Here is a 20,821-nt window from a genome sequence, read left to right on the forward strand (position 1 = left end):
CTCTGGTGCTTCCATACAGGAGTGATTGCCATTCAGTGAATGGAGGCAGACTTGGTTTGGAGTCTTGTGATTCTGCTCTTGAGTTGCGTTACATTTCAGGATGCAGCTTCCTACCACCAGCTTCCCCCGCAGCAGCGGGTTGTAAACAGGCCGGCTATTCTTCCCTTGGGGCTTATTTAGTTGATCAAACATTGGTATTCCAGGTGATTTCCGAGAGATGAAGGCTGGGCTTATTGTCTTTTCTACAGGCGGAACAGAATTTCCTCATACTACAATGGGGCACTCTGAATGTCGATGAATGAGCAAGGCCTAAGTTTTGATTTTTTTTGCTTGACAGGTATATAAGATCCTGGTTAGAAGAAGCCCAGATGAAACCTGGGTGGTGTTTCGGAGGTACACAGACTTTTCTAGACTCAATGATAAGGTAAGCCCTACCTGGCTGCTGTGACCTAAGCTTTAACAGTCGCTGTGTATATTATGTACTGTGGCCTTTTTTTTTTTTTTTTTTTTATTATATTTTTTAAACTATAAGACAAACTTTTTAGCAAGAGAAAATCTTGCTAAGTGCTTGCGTCTTATACTCTGAAGTTGAGGAGGGGCCCAGCAGCACCAGACTCCCATGATCGTTTTAATGATCCGGCTTCGCTCATAAAGCGCTTTACCGTATAGTGGAGAGGAGTATGGTACCTAATCATCATCCAGTGCACTTCCATTCCTGCTGCTTTCTCCATGTGCCTGCACTGTGCCGGGATCTGCACTGCCGCCTGTAATGCAAGCCTTTTCTCCTGATCGAACAACTTGTGTTGAGACAGAAGTGCAGTGGAGTTCTCGAGGGAAGCCCAACACAACATGTTAAGTCTGCCGCAGCTACCCTTCACCCGCAGCACAATAGGATGCTGCAATCTTGCACCTTCCCTCTTCTATCCCAACAGCAGGTAGGAGAGGGGGGAGTAGAGAATGTACCATGTTTACCTGAAAATAAGACAGTCATATTAATTTTTGCCTCAAGAGGTACAGTGTCTTATTTTGGGGGGGAATGGGGGGTGTCTAATAATACTCACCTACTGCCAGCGTTCCAGTCCTAGCACTGGCCTCCCATCGCTGCTGCAGGCTGCCGCATCCGCCTTCAAGCCAACAGTGCAGTTCTTCCTGGAAGTGGGGCTTGAATACCCCGCTTCCAGTAAGCTAATGCTCTGATTGGTTAATTGAGCGCTGTGTCAGCCAATGAGAGCCAGCGCTACATTAATCAATCACAGCCATTCAATGACCTAATCGAGGGAGGTCTTATTATCGGGGGAAACACGGTATGTGCGGCAGTCACTTCAGTATAGCTTCCACTGGGTGACCTGCAGATGGATGGCTCCTTAACCAGTTCAGTGCTATCATGATGTGGCATGGTTTACATACCTGTCCTGGGTTGCTGACAGGTTCCCTTTAATTACTAGGAAACCTATTTTCTGTTGTCTAAAACATGGATGCATCTTATGGTCTGAAAAATCTGGAATTTGTATACGAATCAGCAGGTTTCTGTGGAGATACGGGATAAGGCTATTGGAAGTGCAGAGGATTCACCAAACACTATAAACTTGGATCCATCCTAAAATAACAATTCTGGAGCACCTCTTCTTAAAACTCAGTGCTGCTCCTCTGTTAATCCTCCTGGAAATGTATGTGTACATTAACAACTGGGTGTTGCCGTTCCCCTTGTCAAAATGATGTTTCTATATAGTCTGACACTTTCCAGTGATTCATAGCCCTGTCAGTCCATGCAGAGACCCCCCCGCCCCCCTATTAACAGGTGGAGTGGTAACACCCAAGGGTCAACCTGTTCCAGGAAGGATAATGGTATATTCATACAGTGTTACAGTAGCACAAAGTAGATGGGATATACAAATACGTCTCATGCGCGCTGTGTAAAAATGTGCAGGGCAATTTGACTTAAAGGGGTTGTCTCGCGAAAGCAAGTGGGGTTAAGCACTTCTGTATGGCCATATTAATGCACTTTGTAATATACATCGTGCATTAAATATGAGCCATACAGAAGTTATTCACTTACCTTCCCTGCGCTGGCGTCCCCGTCTCCATGGCTCCGTCTAACTTCAGCGTCTAATTGCCTGATTAGACGCGCTTGCGCAGAAGGGTCTTCTGCCTTCGGCTTGGTCTGGCACGAGCGGCGTTCTGGCTCCGCCCCCTTGTACGTGTCATCGCGTAGCTCCGCCCCGTCACGTGAGCCGATTCCAGCCAATCAGGAGGCTGGAATCGGCACACGTGACGGGGCGGAGCTACGCGATGACACGTAGAAGGGGGCAGATCCAGAACGCCGCTGCTGCCGGACAGACCCCTTTAATTTATGCTACGGATTTGTTGTGGATTGAGTTCAAAGGCAAAATCAGAATTTGCAAAAAGTCCAAATTATGGATTTTTCATCAGATTGCTTACAAAATCTGTAGATGTGTGTTTGCTGTGTTTCACACCCGCCTTCATCATCCTCCCCACCCCGCCAGCCTCTACATTGTAGCCTACAGATGGTGAGATTCCGTAATGGCAAATCTGCACCAAAATGGTTCTCACTTATTTCCTGCTGGAAATGTGGTTGGGTTTTCGGTAATGTGTGGCCGTACCAGGGGAGCTCAGAAGAGATGCCCCGCAACTATTTCATGGGGACTGCAGTTATTTATGAAGACTCTCAGTTGGTCAGAAACCGAATAGACCTAGTTAGTCAATGGGGTCCTTTCGGCGCTGTTTGGTTCAATCATATGACCGTTCCTTTCGTCCAGGGGTTGCCGTTTTCCTGCCCCCAAACGGAGCAGGAATAGGGAAAGCCCTAGCGCTGATGTGAAGGAGCCCTAAGGTTATGTTCACATCTGCATTGGGAACCCCCGTTCGGATGTTCCGTCGCAGATCCGGCTCAAAATGCAAGAAGTAAGTCTTGCGTGAAGGATTTTTTATTTATTTTTTTCATATAATAAAATGCCGCACAGCTCAGCGGAGATCAAGCGGACACCATAAAGTCAATGAGGTCTGTTTGGCGCTGTTCGGTTCAGTCCTAAGACGGATCTGTTAGGCCCCGGGATTCCCATAATGAAGCAGGAAAGTAGAACCCCCGACCGCAGATGTGAACTGAGCCTAAAGTTTGTAGAATGGGATTGAGAGATAGAGATCTATAGATATATATCTCTATCAATTATTTTATTTTTTCTCCTTCTAAGTTCTTTATGGACTCCGGCGTGCGCGCATACATTCTTTCCGAAAGCAGAAACCTCACATTGATGGCTATTGCACAACATATATAATATCTGAAGAACTTTCTAACTTTACTACAGAAAGTTATTTATCTACAATGTCCCATTTTACTGTAAAGCGTTGTCCTTAATAGGGCCCAGTGGTGAAATGATGCTGATGAACGTCCTTCATTGGACTTCTGTGTTTATGGATGGAAACTCTCAGAGGAAAGATGTGGAAACTGTCCACTGCATCTGACGTTAAACCTGTGGGGATGTGACAGGTTCCCTTTAAAGCCGGCGTCCCATCACAGACAATGCCTTTAATGGGAGCTGTGATTGCTGTGGGACTGCCTCCTAAGACCCCAGCAAATACCTGGTATTGCTGGGGTAAAACTTGGCTGTCCATATACAAGGGGGCCGCTTGAAAGCAGCCCACCACACTCTATGAAAGCGGTCTAAAAGATAATCTGTCCGTTGCCCATAACAACCAATCACAGCAGTATAAGAACAGAAACCTGCGCTGTGATTGGTTGCTATGGGCGACAGACCGCTTGCCTACTGTTCTGTGACCACTCTTTATTTTGCAGTATTTAATGGCAGCTGTTCTTAACAACTGCTGCTCTGTGATCAAATACCCTGATCAAAATACTAACTACCACCTGTCTGTGAGTGATTGCGTGACATGTGAGGTCATCATGTGATCAGATAATGGTCCTCTGAGCTCCGCCCCTGATCACATGATGGTGACATCACAGGTCCTTCAACCCTGTACACTGAATGAGGTATTTCATGTGATCGGTCATCGGGACTCCACACTCCTACTGTCAGGCTCTGCTTGTTTAACACCTGTGATGACGTCATCATCATGTGATCAGGGACATAGCTCAGAACCACGGTGACATCACAGGTCCTGAAAGCACACGGCTGCTGTCCGGCTCTGCTGGTTTAGCAACTGTAACCAACGGCAATCCCTTTCACTATATTATATTAGCAAGTGGTTTTATGACCATCTTTTGAGAGGTGACCTGTATGATAAAGCAGCCATTCAGTGTATGTCTTTGACCTCAGAGCCCTCAGCCCTTTCATGGTTGGGGCTGCCCTGTATGGAAATTATCCCTGTGACCCCAGAATGCAGTATGAAGTGACAAGTTTTCCGTGGATCAGTTTTAGTGTGACTCCACATTAAATCGGAAAATCCAGCGATTTGAGCAACATCCAACGAGGCCTGGCCATCAGTGCTAGACTAGATGTGGCTCGGATTTTACTGCCAACCTTGTGGGGTTTTCTTGTTGCAGCCGTGTGGAGAGTATACAGAGAATGGGGTGATCGAGGAAAAACATCCAGCGAAGGGGAATCCAGTGGACAGCAAGAACTCGTTGATGAAAGGGGTCAGAGGATGTCCAGAATTATTCAGATGAAGAGGCAGTCAAGCAGAATGTAGCGGAATATAGTGCTGGTGCTCCAATTATTGTGTCCGAACACACAAATTACCGTTCCTTGGCACGGATGGCTATAACCGCGGCCAACCAGTTTCAATGCTGTTACTGGGTTACAGAAACAGGAAGGCGAGACTAGTGTGCAAAAATTGGATCATTGGGAGATAAAAAATAATCTCCTGGTCAGATGAAACCAAATATCTGCTGCACCGTACTGATGGGAGGTCAGAATTTGGCACAAGTGGCATGACTCAATGACCCCCTTCCTGTCAGCCAATGGGAACATATCAGCGCCTTGTTTAATCTGCAGCAGCTACAAGAAGCTTCCTGTCCGCAGGAGCCGATATTCTTGTAGAAAGATTTCAACACCATGATGAATTGCTGCACACCTGAAGTCCAAAGAAGGTCCAACGTGTTACTTAATGGGGTCTAATAAAGTGGCCATTCACTATAGACATTGTACATGTGCAGCGATGACATAGGCAGACACGTTTATCCTCTAGCCTAATGTTTGCAGTGCGGCTCCTAGTTGCATCTCATAGTAAGGTGTCCTAAAGCTTAAATTACAATTACAGAGCAATTGGAAATTCTGTATGGTGTGCATAGTATCTTGGTCCAGAACGCTGCACACTTTTTAGACCCTGCCCCTATACCACTGCTACATCGCTTTTATGCTTGGCATTGGTTGGGTCCTAGTGGTTAGACCACCACCGGTCACACAGTAATGCCATAGCCTAGCTATATGCCATCACTTGATAAGGTGGGAATACCCCTTTAATTATCCCCTAATGTAGAAGCTGCAGCAGCCCTCTTTCTAGCTCTGCTTGCGGGCTGCTGCAGGCACATCGGCTTTAGCTGCGTCCTGCTTGGGTACTTTGGCTGATCCTTTATGTGGTTGACATCCAATCATATCTTCTTTCCAAAAACAAGGAGGACAGTGGGGCGCCCCTGAGGACTAATTTACACAAGTGATCACACTCTGGCAGCGCACGGACCCACGGTTGTCAGTGTGCCAATTCACACATCAGTTCTTCATAGACCACATGGAAGAAATTGCAGCATTCATGTTCAGATTTGCGATGAGACTCTTATTCAAGTCAGTAGTCCATGTGCTTAGAGACGACGAAGAAGAAAAAAAATTATTTTGGCCTGTGTCAGTTTCTTTAATTCCATATAACATCATCCGTTTTATTTATTTATTTTTTTCTGCAAAGAAACTGACACTAGGACCAAATCGGAAACTGAAGCACCGTGTAAAAAAAATGGGGGGGGGGGGGGGGGGGGGGGCAGTAAGCATTATGGAAAGGTTATTATACACTTGTTTGAATTCTGCTTTCTAGGAGTTTTCTATAATACAGAAGATGGAGGTCAGAAGACTTCTTCACAAGAAAGCTGCCTGTAGGCTCAGCACGTTTATGCCTATAAGTGACCCCATCCCTGTTTACACAGGAGTAAGGGGGGGTTTCACACTTGTGCTGGGAAATCCACTTTCCTGCTTTGTTCGGGGAGCAGAAAAGGGGAATCCCTGCAGCTGAACAGCTCCATCTCTGAACAAAACCAAACGGTGCCAGACGGACCCCATTGGCTAGACTGGGGCCGTCCTCTTTCTGCGCGGCTGCCCGTATTTGGGATGGAAGAAAATAACGCTGCATGCAGTGCTTTTTTTCTTTTCTCCGGATACTTGGAGTCGGATCTGGGCTGAGGTCACCATGTAGATGTCAAACCACCCTAATACATGGATTGCATATGTTGTATATGTGGTGTAAACTATAACACTTCTCAATCACGGAGCAGAAGATTCAAAAAGTACCAGAGAGAGTCCATATTAGGGTGGTCTCACATCTGTGTCGGTCACCTCAGGTCAGAGGTTCTGGCACAAATGCATCTGAAAATACAGAAAGAAAAGGTTTTCCGGCTAGCTGGGTGGAAAGCAGAAGGGCCCCATGATAGTCAAGGGGCTCCTGTGGGCTTTCCCTTTCCTACTCCCCAAAGGGAGCAAGAAAGCGGAATCCCCAGCGCAGATGTGAAAGCGCACTAACTGATGTTTAATCTTTAAAATAATCTTATATTAGCGATCTATTTAGGATGGAAAGACTGAGCAGATAAACACAAACTGCTACCTGCCCCACAGGTAATCACCACAAATAGTCAAACAGACCAAACCCACGGGAGCAAATAAAGGATTGCCACACCTTCTGTTGGTGAAATCTAGGCATGAAAGACCATCCTGATATTGTCTGACAGAGGCAAGAGAGCTCTTAAGGTCCTTTTACACGCAACAACTGAACAAATTAAAAACTTTTTTTGCATAAGATACGGAGTATTTAGACTTAAAGATAATCACTTGAAATCCTCTGTTTCTTTCATTATCTAAAGTAAATACTGCATATGTTTGCTCAGGTGTGTGTGTTTATGCGAGGCAAACTCTGGCCCGCAGGATATTAACCCCTTAATCCAGGATGTAAGGTTACGTCATGGCAGCATGGTACTTAAGGTGACCGGATGTAACTTTCCACCATGTGGATGGCGTGGAATCAGAAGTTGAGCCTGCGCCATCCCGCACCTGGAGCTGACTGAAACCGATAGCCAGCTTCCCACTGCAACACCCGAGATCAATGAGGACATTGATCTCCGCTATCTGCATGCAAAGGGTTTACAGGGAAAGGGCACACACTCTGTGACGTCATCGGAGCCCCGCGATGTAATCTCGGGGGGCCGATGGGTTGCCATTGCAACAGGACGCCAGATGCAGGCATCCCGACTTGCCATTTCCTATGGTCGCTATTACAAGCGATAAGGCGCTGCAGAACAGAAGTCCTGCAATGCTTTATCATAGCTGCTATGGTAAAAGAGTTAATTAAAAAAATATTTTGCGCTCTTCCCTATTAGTATTAAATAAAATTAAACCAGTAAAATCCTACATATTTGGTATCCATATAATATAATAAATTGAACACACTGTTTATCCTGCGCGGCAAAAAGCGTAAAAAAAAATGAGCCAAAATACCCAGAGCTCTGTGTATTGAAAAATAAAAACGTTGTAGGACTTTGAATTCAGCAATTAAGAAAAAATAATAATTTCCAAAGAAGGGTTTTTATTGTGGAAAAACCTAAAAAACAAAACGATTTAGGTATTGTTGTAATTATACCGACCCGCAGAAAAAATTGAGTTTTACATTTATGCTGCGTGATTACTGTTGTAAAAGAAACAATTGCAGAATTGATGTTTTCTCTCCGGCTATAAAAAATAAAAAAGTTGTAAATTTTGCAATATAGTATATTTACTATAATGGCACCAATAAAAATTAGTTTGCCACACAAAAAACAAGCCCTCATACGGTCGTGTCGACGGAATAATCAGTTATGGCTTTTGGCAAGTGGAGATGAAAATTTCCCCCCTCCAAAATCATTGCATCCTTATGCCCAAAGTAGTGTCCTTAAGGGGTTAATTAGTGTGAAGGAAAACCATTGTCTTCTGCAGGCATGAGTACACAAGTAGTCATTGTGGTTTTAGCATGGCAAACATTCACCCCTCCCCTCAAGTCTTTCTGTCTTTCAAAGACTGAAGGAATATCATTTAAACCACATGAGAGAACTACTTAACGACTATTTTTATGCAGGCTGAACCTCTGCAACAAGTGAATGAATAGTGAACAACAGCCGTGCGTTTACACGTAACTAGAATCCCTCATTTGGGCGAATTTTTAGAGATTATCGTTGCGAGTAAATGGGCCATAAGACAGCAAAAGGTAAACAAAGGTCTGTTGTGGGGTTAGATAAAAAATGTGTCCGTAGACTTTTTCCGTGTGCCCGCCTGCGCCGTAAAAACGCGTGCACTAATCTAACGTTTGTGCGCCAATTCAAATGGCCCAGGCCCGGCACATCTACGCTGAGGCTGCAATGCAGTTAGGCAGGGAGAGCCAGCTTAGCTCTGCTACACTTTCTCCCCTTCCGTCCAACTCGCCGACTTGCCTGCTCTCTCCAGCTGTTTGCAATGGGAAGGGGTGGAGATAAGCTCCCGCCCCCTCCCCACCCCTTGTCCGCAGCCAGCAGTGGGAGGGGGTGGAGCTCAGCCCCACCTCCTCCCATTGTAGACAGCCAGAGAGGAAGAGAGAGGGGGGGAAAGAGTTTAGCAGTCACAGGCCGCTGTCATGGGCTCTCATAGGAGTCTCTGCAGCATTCGACATATTGCGGGCCGAAAGATAGTTGCAGGACTATCTTTGCTGCCTGGCGTAAAAACGCCCAGCGCTATGTTGGTCAGGAGCTTTTACTCTGCGGGAATACACCTGTGTGATCTATTGCATTGAAATTCAATGCATCACATGTTAGCGTATATCGGCCAACCGTGAAAATGGCGGCCGATATACGTTCGTGGGAATAAGCCCTTATAATGGATAAGGAAGTGCAAAATACTAAGTCATGCACAAATCTTAATAGTTTAGAGCGCGTGGATTTTGTTTGACAATACGGCCAAGATACAAACATGGCTGTAGTCGTAGTAAGTCATATAAAATACACTAAATATCCGCAAACCCCAAAGAAATATTATGCACCTGTCGTATTTTAGATTGCACGATTGTTGTTGAGAATCGTTCAGAACTCCGGGCGCCTATTGGTCAGTACTTCACACTCCCATGTGAAACCCTGAACAGTGTTTAAACTGCCAGATAAGCGAACGAGCCAGCACTAGTTTTAATGCCGTCTGAAGCTGAACATTGAGCGGGAAGCTCGCGATTCTCGCCTGCCCGTTCAGTCGTTTGCCCACTTTTAAACTAAACGCTTGTTGTTCAGTTTCATTCGTTTGAACGGTTTTCTAAAACTTTCCATCTAAACGGACCTTAGGTCAGCTCTATGGATTTCTCTAGTCCTGTATATCCGACAAGTTCATCAGGAGACATGTAGCAAAGTAAGTAATTAGATGAATGTAGCAGAGTGCTGTTCAGCCCTGTTACCTGGCTGACCGCAAGTCGGATAGTGCCAGTGAGGTTAGACCATTGGGTCTTAAATGCTCATAGCCCCGCCCCACTCAAGCACAGGCACAGCGCTATCCACCAATAGGGAACCAGCTGTCAGGCATAGTTTCACACCACACTCCCGCTCAGCCCCTCACCAATGTGGGCACACTGCACTGCTCTTATTGGCCTGTGCTGATCACATGAGCATCACTGGCCAATTGGAGAGCAGATAAAATGCTATGGTAGTCTAAGGGCTAGAAACTGGCCAATAACTGTTCAGTGTAAATTCTGCCAGTGACTGAGCGATAAATGATGATTTGTTCATTCAGTCTTGGCAGGCATAAAAATCTGATCATGATCGACTCGTCGAAACAGTCAATAGTTCATGTATGTACGACGGCCTATTTACTGTAATTGGAGAACAGCCGAAAGCGATCTCCAGCCCACATTGCCTCCATTCACTGAACGAATGTTGCTCCTGTGTGAAGCACCAGAGCAATAATCACAGGGATGACTTTTGGGTGGTTAATGTAATAGGACCCTAACGTTACCGATGCACTATGTAGTCTTCAGATTGCGTTGGCCATCTCGGACTGCTGTAAAAGGGATCTGGCATATCCGATGGTGCAGGTGATGTACCCCCTGACCCCTCCAATCCCTAGACAGAATTTTGTCCCTCAAACACTTTGTTCCTTTTTCCTCTGCTTTTGAAATGTTCTCTACTAAGAATACATCTTTTTAAATCCCCGACAGCTCAAAGAAATGTTTCCCGGTTTCCGACTCGCTCTCCCACCTAAACGCTGGTTTAAGGACAATTACGACTACGACTTCCTGGAGGAACGGCAGTTGGGCCTGCAGGCTTTCCTACAGAACTTGGTAGCCCACAAGGACATTGCAAACTGGTAAGTCAGGTGAATTTAGGGGTGAGTTCCAAAATGCATAACATGTTATTTTCATCTGGTTAATAAGTAGTATTTACCCCAGTTTAGCGTGAAGGTGCTCAGGTTGACCGTGGAGAAAAGCTAGCTGCTTAAATACTGCTTTTATTCCAAAAAATCTATAAATTTACAGGTGGTAGGTATCGTGTAGCACCATGGCTACGCCCAGACGTGTTTAGAAAGGAACTGCTGTGATCAAGAAAGAAATGTCTTTCGCAACGCGTCTGAGCGTAGACATGGTGTTACGTGATACCTACCATTTGTAATTTTATGGGGTTTTTTTTGTGTTTTTTTTTTTTGAATCCTCCATGATAGTTGATTCAGTAGTTGATCAGTGGGGTCTGCTGCTGGGGATACCCACCGATCAGCTGATCCTCCGACGCACTGTTAGTGCAGCAGAACTAGACATAATCATCAGTGGTCAGAGGCAGAGGGCTTCACTCCCATTGAAATCAGTGGGAGGGATGCCTTCCATTACACTTCCTGCTCCTCGTTGCAGTCAGAGCCGGGAGTGAAACCTGACCGTTGATGTCCAGCCCCGCTCCACTGACATCGGGCCGGGGATCAGCTGATCACAGGGATCCCAAGCGGCAGACCCCTGCTCATTAATTATTGATGACCTATCCTGAGGGTAGGTCGTCAACAGTAAAAGTCCAGAATACCCCTTTTTTAACCCATGTTGTCTTTCATGGAAGATACTTCAGGATCACAACTATGCAGTTAGTACATGAGCTGAGAACTAGGAAGGGTCAGAGTTGTTAAATTAAAGGGAAACTAGTGCAGGCGCCTTCACATTAGGCTACCTTTTACTTGGCATCTGGGACCCCGTGCGTCTGTGGTGTCGGCTTCTGTCCGAGATGCAGAAACCGGCATTTGGACAAACAGGCGGCCATGATAAAACCAAGAGCAAAACTGCAGGCTTCACTATTGCCTCATATTATAAATCTGGTTAATTCCTTTTTAATTACATATTCAGCCTTACAACCAAATATCCAGTTTCAACTTGGAGTTGTTGGACAAGTTCTAATCCAAGTCAGGGATGATCGCTGCTCATAATACGCACATAGCTGTGTAATACAAACCATTCAGCCCCAGACTTTTAAAGGGGATGTGCCATCAGAAAACGGCTAATTGTAGTAAAGCTTTTTTTTTTTTTTTTTCTTTTAATCAGTAGGGGGCCCGCTGCTGAGACCCCAACTAATTCGTAGAACAAGGGGCCTGGAGCACTGGGCCCCTTTGACGTCTTTTTGACAAATTCAGCCGCTGCAGACGGCCGCGATGAGGTCTATAGGACTTTCTATAGAAGTCTATGTGGCTGACTGCAACTGCAAAAGGAGCTCAAAAGCAGAAAACACAGCTAAGGGGGCACAGCACTCAGGTGCATGCTGCAGGCCGCTTGTTCTACGGATCAGTGGGGGTCTCAGCAGCGTGACACCCCCCCCCCCCCCCCCCCCCCCCACCACCACCCTTCCCTACTGATTAATACTGGGACATTTCAAATGGCATATACCGATATGCTGGGACATTCACAGAGGAAGAGGAGAGGGAGCACACTGACTTCTATAGGAGAGTGTTGTGGGCATACTCTGACCTGTGCAGAGAGGGGGAGGAGGTGAGCTGTCAATCTCATTGTGAATGGTGGATCCCATCTTCTCTGTATACAGGTGTTCCTTTTCGTTATAGTGATGATATGACTTCTAGAAAGTTTTCTCTACAGAACAGGAGATGTCAGACTATTAGGCTTTGTTGTCAGTGTGAAAACTGCAGTTTTTTTTTTAATAAATGTACTGTAAATCATGACATAAAAAATGTAAATATCACCAAAAAGTCTTAAATATATTAAACATTACTGATCCCCTTCACAACCTGCTGCTCAGAAGCCAAGCCTGCACCATCCGTAGGATGTACCTACATGTCATTTTGCAGCAACCTAACGAGCATTGTGGTTATCACGATGCAACCGTCGGGTTATCAGTTGCTACATCTGTAGATCAGGATCAATCGTGCAATATGTCCAGCCCAACGGATTTATTAAAGAAAACAGGTAAAATCCAATCTGATGGGGAAGTAATGCTGCATCTCCAGCCGTAACCCACGATGGCCCCTGAGCACATAGCTCAGTGGTTTCTTCAGTCTGCTCTTTAGCTGTGCTTACGCTGCAGATCTCGTGTTTGGAGCGTTGCCCCCATCAGCAGAGGGTGGAGGAGGTCACTTGGCATTGTCTGCCAGAAGAACAATGTCGGCCAGCGGTCCTGGTGGTACAATAGAGCTTTATATGAAGAATAATGGCTCATTCTCCTCTCCCGGCTGTTGTGACTCCGTGGGCTAGCGGCCCCCTCATAACTGACTAGGAAGGATGCAGCGCACATTTGGCAACGTATATTGTATAAAATGTAGATTTCTGTGGGAATCGCCCTCCCTGCATACAGCGTCCGCTCTGTCACATGTGCGATTCGCACCGCCGGAAAGTCTGGACATCATCCTCGCCCGTTCTTGTCCCCCTGCTGGTTTATTGGGTCACTGTTTGGTTTATTTGCAGAACTGGAATCTGGAACAGCTAACGAAGTTAACTTTTGTAAACTTGTTTTTTCTCTTGTGCAGCGATGCAGCAGGTGTAGATCGGCGTGTCAGGACCTGGAAACACGCGGCATAGGTTTTTCTTTATTCCACAGGGGGTGTTATTGTACCAAATGGAACATGTTGCATTACTCAAGGTCCTCAGCTGTTGCTTCAGCTGCCAAGGATGGGCGATTGAGAAATGTTTTAACATAATCCTGTTATCATGAAGCCTGTGAATGGTGGTCAAAAGGCAAGAGAAAAAAACTTAATAAGGCCTTGAGGCCGCCTTCACATGGGCACTTAAAGGGGTTGTCCCGCGAAAGCAAGTGGGGTTCAGCACTTCTGTATGGCCATATTAATGCACTTTGTAATGTACATTGTGCACTAATTATGAGCCATACAGAAGTTATTCACTTACCTGTTCCATTGCTAGCGTCCTCGTCTCCATGGATCCGTCTAATTTCAGCGTCTAATCGCCCGATTAGACGCGCTTGCGCAGTCCGGTCTTCTCCCTTCTGAATGGGGCCACTCGTGCTGGAGAGCTGCTCCTCGTAGCTCCGCCCTGTCACGTGTGCCGATTCCAGCCAATCAGGAGGCTGGAATCGGCAATGGACCGCACAGAGCCCACTGTGCACCATGGGAGAAGACCTGCGGTCCACCGTGGGTGACGATCCCGGCGGCCATCTTCGCAAGGTAAGTAAGAAGTCACCGGAGCGCGGGGATTCGGGTAAGTACTATCCGTTTTTTTTTTTGTTTTTTTTTTAACCCCTGCATCGGGTTTGTCTCGCGCCGAACGGGGGGGCTATTGAAAAAAAAAAAAAACCCGTTTCGGCGCGGGACAACCCCTTTAAACTGGGCAATATTCGGCAGCAGCATCGCACCACGTGCTAGGTGCACACTATGTAATGGGATGTCTACCATTGAAAACATGGCTGACAGCCGTGGCGAAGGATCCCTGCATCCCCGAAGTGATGAGAGGCTGTTTTTTTTGCCATGAATACGCATTACATCCATGGGGATTTCACATGAATGGCGAGCGCGATACGGGGCCGGATTCACGGCCTTATGTGATGCTCGCCCGTGTGAAGTTAGCCTAAAGGTATGTTCACATGTATCAGAGTTGGGTCACATAAATTTTCGCCCAAAAACCACCATTTGATATGGATTTTCATGCAGATCTGCAGCAGTATTTATCCCTTCAATTGAAAAGGTGAAATCTGCTGTGGATCCACAGAAATAAAAAACAGGCTAATCTGCGGATTTTGCTGTGGATCCGCACCATTCAGTGCAAAGTGTGAATGGCGGGAAATAAAAAAACAGGTGTACTGCACATGACGGCATGTGTGAGATACGTTGTCATGTGCAGTACAATTTTGATGCCATATGTAACAGTAGGCAAGGTCACAGCCGGCTGCACAGCTGTAAAACCGCTGTAAAGCTCTGAGGAGACCCCACAGTGTTTTACACTTACGGATGTGTGAGCCTGGCCATAACTGCAGCTGATAGGGTGTATATTCTTGCAAGCTACTAAAATCCTATCCACACTGCTCAGTTCTGCTTTATAATCCCTATGTAGCCATCGCCATAACTACCAGCATCAGAGAGAAGAGGCGGTCCTACTCTTCTATGTCTGCAATGTATGTTAGATGACCTAGCAACTGGTCTAGTCCCAGCAGCTCAGGGACAAATAAAAATTAGAAATGCCAGAAACGGGAGCCCTGGTTCGCCATTGCCTATGATCGCAATTACAAGTGATAAGACATTGCATTTACCTTCCAAAAAGCGCATGACTCAAAGAACAAGCCCTCGCAGAGCTCCATCCATGGAAAAACAAAAATGCCACGGGGCTCTGAATGCAGTGATCTAAAAATAACTATAATACAAAAGGGGCTTAATTGTACAAAAGTGGAAACGCCCCCAAAAAATTATATTTCTGGTATCGTAATCGTACCAATCCGCAGAAAAAAAATGTAGTGTCATTTATGCTGTATGATTGACGCTGTAAAAAAGGTGTTTTGTCTCCCTGCTCTCAAAAAAAAAAAAAAATTATAAAGTTTTGCAATACATTATATGCACCCAAAAATGGTACCAATAAAAACTATAGTTTGCCACGTTAAAAACAAGCCCTCATACGGCCACTTTTGAAAAGTGGAGATGAAAATCCCCCCAAAATCATTACGTCCTCAACGCCAAAATCAGCCGTGTCCTTAAGGGGTTAAGGAACAAAAAATTCTTCAGTCCCCAAGTCATCTGTATCGTGTTACTGTATGGAAATTTATGATGATTAGTCAGCAGTCTGCTTGTAGTCAGGCTTGTTTGCTGCAAGCTATTAAATAGCACATTCCCAGCGATTGCTTCATACCGGTAATCATAAATGATAGTAATGTGGTGGAGCCGGAAGCTTTGCTGATTCACGACCTGGACATCTGACCATGATCACAGGATCCATGAATCCTTTTCCATCCATTGAACTAAAATTGTCTAAATTTGCAAGATCAATACTGTAATTTGCTTACTACTGTGAAGCTGCTCCTGTACTTCCAGCTTGAGAAAGACCAAAAGGTCGAAACGTAGCTGTCAGTTTCTGCTATGGGAGAATAAAGGTTCTTGCTAAATTTTTGCACTTACTGATTCTGCCATGTTACCTTATTTTGGGCTGCTTCTGTGCGTGTCGCTAGTAGCACATGACATCACCTGTGACATCAGTGCATCCTTCTGGTCTGGTGATGTCATATATACGGATCACATACAGGGAGTAGACAAAAAAAATATATATATACATACATACATACATACATACATACATACATACATACATACATACATACATACATACATACACATGCATGCCTTAAATTACATGAGATTATGAATCCTATTCCAAGAAGACATTTAGAGACCGATTTTAAGTAGAGGTAATATGACACAGGTGCTGCCGGGCAGTGATGAACATCTATCCAAGCGACAAGGTTCGATTGGTGAGGGGTTTGGGGCACTCAGCTGCAGTTACCAGCTGCTCCCAAAACCACCCTGAGCAGGGCAAGAGGTGCAGTAAACAAAAATTTGTCGAGAAAGATCTGAGCTAAGCAAGGGTCAAAAGGGCAGCTAAGTACTCCTGATCAAAATCCCATGCATTTCGTATGGTGTTTCCATATTTTTGTCAACCCCCTGTATGTCAGGAATTGTCACTGGTGACCTTTTTTACCAGCTTGCATAACTCATTTTAACACAATGCAAATTACCAAGATAATGGCATTGTACTGGCATTGATACTGCAATGAATGTTGAGGTGTTTTTTTTTATATGCAGAATTATAAATGCAGCTCTGAAGTTTAACACAGGCTGCATTAGTTATCTTGTACTGATCCTATATGACAGTTACACAACTTGTATCTATCTATACATCAACTGTGTTCGAAGACGAATGGATAGATATCAATTCACGTTAAGCATATTAAAATGGCTATTTTTGTTTTTCAGCGCCCATGTGAGGCTATTCCTGTGCCTGGACGATCCGCCCGGTCCGTTTGATAGCCTGGAAGAGAGCAGGGTAAGGGAATTATCATACATTTGATGTGGTTTTCCACCTTTGGGACATCCGCACCTCAGGTGTCGGTATCATCCAAGCACATTATTGGCTTCTGTAGTCTGGTTGGCGGTCTGACCGTGTGTTTGTGTGTCCAGGCTTTTTGTGAGACGTTGGAAGAAACGAATTACAGACTTCAAAGGGATCTTGCAGAGAAGCAGAAGGAGCTCGAAGCCTTGAAAAAGTTGTTAAATGAAAAGCAATTGCACATACAGACGCTTGAAAGCCGGATGCAGTGAGTATCTGTTATGACGTTTGGGTAATGCTGTAAGGTCTCGGAAATGTTACTGCAGTTGGATATGCAAAAATACATGATTAGTTGTCCCTGGTGCCCCCCCCCCCCTCCCCGTATGCCCTACTGGATTTTGCTCAGTATAGTGTGAGGCTGAACACCCCCCCCCCCCCCCCCCCCCCTCCCCTCGCCATTACGGATAGCCGGCCTCCCACTGCAACACCTATGATCAGTGAAAATATTGATACCTACTTTTGACTCCCTACATGCCACGATCTATGTAAATTTCAGCATGTAAAGAGTTCACAGAGGGAGGGTGCTCCCTCTGTGATGTCATCGGACCCCTGTGATGTGATGGGTTGCCATGGCAGCAGGATGGTAGATACAGGCGTCCCGGCTTGCCATTGCCTATGATGGCTCTTACAAGCGATAAGGCATTGCAGTATAGAAGTCCTGCAATGCTTTCATAGCGATCATAGCTGCTATGGTTCAGGACCCCTACAGGGATATAAAAAGTGAAAAAGAAAAAAATTTGAAGAAAAACCCTTTCAGCGCTCTTTTCCCTATTGGTATGAAAAAATTTTAAATTAGAATTCCACATATTTTCTATCATTCGTTTCTGTAACGACTTGTACAATAAATTGAACACACTGTTTATCCTTTCACAGCTAAAAGCATTAAAAAAATAGAAAACAGAGGCAAAATGTTAATTTTCTTAATTTTTGCCTCCCCAAAAACGCAATAAATGTGATCAAAAACGCTGTACATATCCCAAAATGGTACCAATGAAAACTACAACTCGACACGCAAAAAACAAGCTATTACAGAGCTCTGTCTATGGAACAATAAAGTTATAGGACTTTGAATGCAGCGGTGTAGAAAAAAAGAATAATTTCCAAATAAGGGGGTTTTATTGTGGGGGAAAAAAAGCAAGAATTTTGGTATCGTTGTAATTGTACCAACCCACAGAAAAAATGTATTGTCATGTATGCTGTATGATAAGGATCGCCTGCACACGGGTGGATTTGCATTGCAGAATCCGGAGCCGGCATCCATCTCCGGATTCTGCAGCAAATACAGCCCATAGCATGCTATGGCAAAGTGCAATTTTATCTCCACGTGCAGAAATTAATTGTTTTTTTGTTTTTTTTTGTTTTGTGTTTTTTTTCTTTTCTTCTCCCCCCCCCCCCCCCCCCCCCCCCGCCACGTCCTCCCCTTTTTTCCTCCGCTTGTGGGGAAGAAATCGCAGCCTGCTGCAATTCTGTGCAGACACCGCACTGACTGCTTCCATTGAAGTCAATGGAAGCTGTCCAATTCGCGGCACTTCTGCAATGACATTGCGGAAAGGTCGCGGATTCTGCATCATCAACATCGTGATGTGGGGAAAGCAGTGATTTAAAAAAAAATGTGCAGACCATCCACAGTACAGCGAAAAAGACTACTGAGCGGATGGCGGCCGGGCATCGGGTCAGATTCCACATGCGGAATGTGCAGACTGCTGTGCACTGTAAAAAAAAACCAACAAACAAAATAAAAACTACAGTTCGCCACACAAGAAAACAAGCCCTCACACGGTCATGTCGACGGAAAAATAAAGTTATGGCTTTTGAAAAGTGGGGATGAAAATTCACCAAAAATGGTAGCGTCCTTATGCCCCAAATAGGCCAAGTCATTAAGGGGTTAAAGAGCCACTACAAAGAGTAACCAGCACACTTGGATTCAGAATGTCTATGTATTACACCGCTGATTGGTTGTAAAGGGAAGCAGACGGGTGACATCAGGGAGGTATGTTTTATCCTGAAATGCATCTTTTCAGAGAACCCATTTTAGAAAGCGGTATGTAATGAGAAAACACTGGGGAGGGGGGTCACTACGAGCTTCTGTATCCGGATCAGCTGGATGGACTAGTGTATATACATAAACAAAGGGGAGATCTGGCAATATAGCTGAACACTAGTATGGTTTAGGGAGTGTGAGTGGGAACTAGAGAACCTGCAGGAGCCTCGCGCAGGCGCAGGGAGACCATAGATCCCGTGTAGATGTTGCCTGTAGTCTGAATTGAAACCGGGACCTTAATGCAAAAAGAAAGCCAATGCAGTTGAAAGTAGCAGTTGTAGCCTCCAATGTCTGGTGCTAGCGACGCCCCTGGGCACCCGCAAATTAAAAATGAATTCCTTTTTTCTATACAAGGTAGCAATTTGATTTATGGTAAAATAGTGGAGAATTGCGGTACAATATGTCCGTGTTTTGCAATCCTCTATTGCATAAAACCTCTTGTATTTAGGGACATGAGCACCGAGCATGGCAAGGCACGCAGAGCCTCCGGGGAGGAGAGCGAGTGCAGCGGAGAGGTGGAGTCCTCGGCCATAGAAGCGGATCAGGTGGCCTCTGTAGACAACGGGTAAGACCTTTGTGTAATTTATATCTGACTCTTGGACGATAAGCATTCGGTCTAAACGTGCGCCAACGACCAAACTGTAATCATTCACTCGTCTTTCGGTTTACACACCGCTCATTCGGTCCCTCTCAGTCACTTATACAGCTAATGTGAGCCTGAACAAGCCAACCATGTATCTGCCTGTCTAAACAGGCTGCGCGAGAGCCAATGATCTGCGGTGACGTCACACGCTCGTTGAAATGACAATCGGCTCGTCTAAAAGGACCCTTCGGCCTTTTGGAAGAGTTATAGTTGGAGCTCTAAAATAAAAAAAAAGGGACTTCCCAAGGAGAACTGACCCCACCCCCACCCTCTGATTGAGATGAGCCGTTTGTTCTTCAATGTCCTTTTCCTGTAGAACAAACTTTGTCCAAAACCGTCACCTGCTGCGGCTCCGATTCCTTCAGTGCTAATGATGCGCCTTTGGTCTCATTTTAAAGCCATGCTGCTTAGCTGTATGGCTCATTCACACGGGCGTATGCGTAGAGCGCTGCCTAAACATCACAGCGTTGGAAATACATATTGCTCAATTTTGCCATTCTAATGTGAGCAGATCAATGAAAATCCATTTACTTTCATTGCCTCCTTTCACCGCATGTCACGTGGCCATAATACTTGCTGAAATTACAGTCGCGTGAATGAGCCCTTAGACTGACAAATTAAGGTTTCTAATTTCCCTTTGACATACAATTCACATATGGGGAACATTGAATGCAAATTATGTGTTCTTTGTAAGTTAGACATTTGTGGTATTGCGCATGCGCCAATATAGCTTAAAGGGGTTGTCCCGCGAAACAAAGTGGGGGTAAGCACTTCTGTATGGCCATATTAATGCACTTTGTAATATACATTGTGCATTAATTATGAGCCATACAGAAGTTATTCACTTACCTGTTCCGTTGCTGGCGTCCCCTTCTCCATGGTGCCGTCTAATCTTCAGCGTCTAATCGCCCGATTAGACGCGCTTGCGCAGTCCGGTCTTCTCCTTTGCTGAATGGGGCCGCTCGTACCAGAGAGCGGCTCCTCGTAGCTCCGCCCCGTCACGTGTGCCGATTCCAGCCAATCAGGAGGCTGGAATCGGCAATGGACCGCACAGAAGCCCTGCGGTCCACCGAGGGTGAAGATCCCGGCGGCCATCTTCACAAGGTAAGTATGAAGACGCCGGACCGCGGGGATTCGGGTAAGTACTATCTGGTTTGTTTGTTTTTTATCCCTGCATCGGGTTTGTCTCGCGCCGAACGGGGGGGGCTATTGAAAAAAAAAAAAAAACCCGTTTCGGCGCGGGACAACACCTTTAAGCACTAATTGGGATTTCAGAGTCAGACATTTACAGTAATGAGCATACGCTGATGATATTGCTCGGCACATACGTTCTATATGGCTCGGACAGGGTTACTTTGTGGCGCAAGGGAGAGCGTCTATGGATGATTGGGAGTCGCTTTAACAATACCTAA

The 20,821-nt window shown here is 45.5% G+C and overlaps 1 protein-coding gene across 2 annotated transcripts in view; it reads left to right on the top strand.

Moving 5' to 3' along the window:
• Positions 1 to 20,821, top strand: part of SNX16 (sorting nexin 16) — a 43,213-nt gene that overhangs the window by 4,051 nt on the left and 18,341 nt on the right. For both annotated transcript variants that reach the window (XR_010786630.1, XM_066578491.1), the window contains exons 3-7: positions 338 to 424; positions 10,369 to 10,517; positions 16,593 to 16,662; positions 16,797 to 16,933; positions 19,215 to 19,331. Coding sequence is in view for 1 of the 2 variants with exons in the window: in XM_066578491.1 (XP_066434588.1) it covers positions 338 to 424; positions 10,369 to 10,517; positions 16,593 to 16,662; positions 16,797 to 16,933; positions 19,215 to 19,331 (560 nt within the window). In the remaining variant the exon portion in view is untranslated. The remainder of the gene's footprint in view (positions 1 to 337; positions 425 to 10,368; positions 10,518 to 16,592; positions 16,663 to 16,796; positions 16,934 to 19,214; positions 19,332 to 20,821) is intronic.

Source organism: Eleutherodactylus coqui, chromosome 9, assembly GCF_035609145.1.
Source record: "Eleutherodactylus coqui strain aEleCoq1 chromosome 9, aEleCoq1.hap1, whole genome shotgun sequence".
In the NCBI taxonomy this organism is placed as follows: Eukaryota; Metazoa; Chordata; class Amphibia; order Anura; family Eleutherodactylidae; genus Eleutherodactylus; species Eleutherodactylus coqui.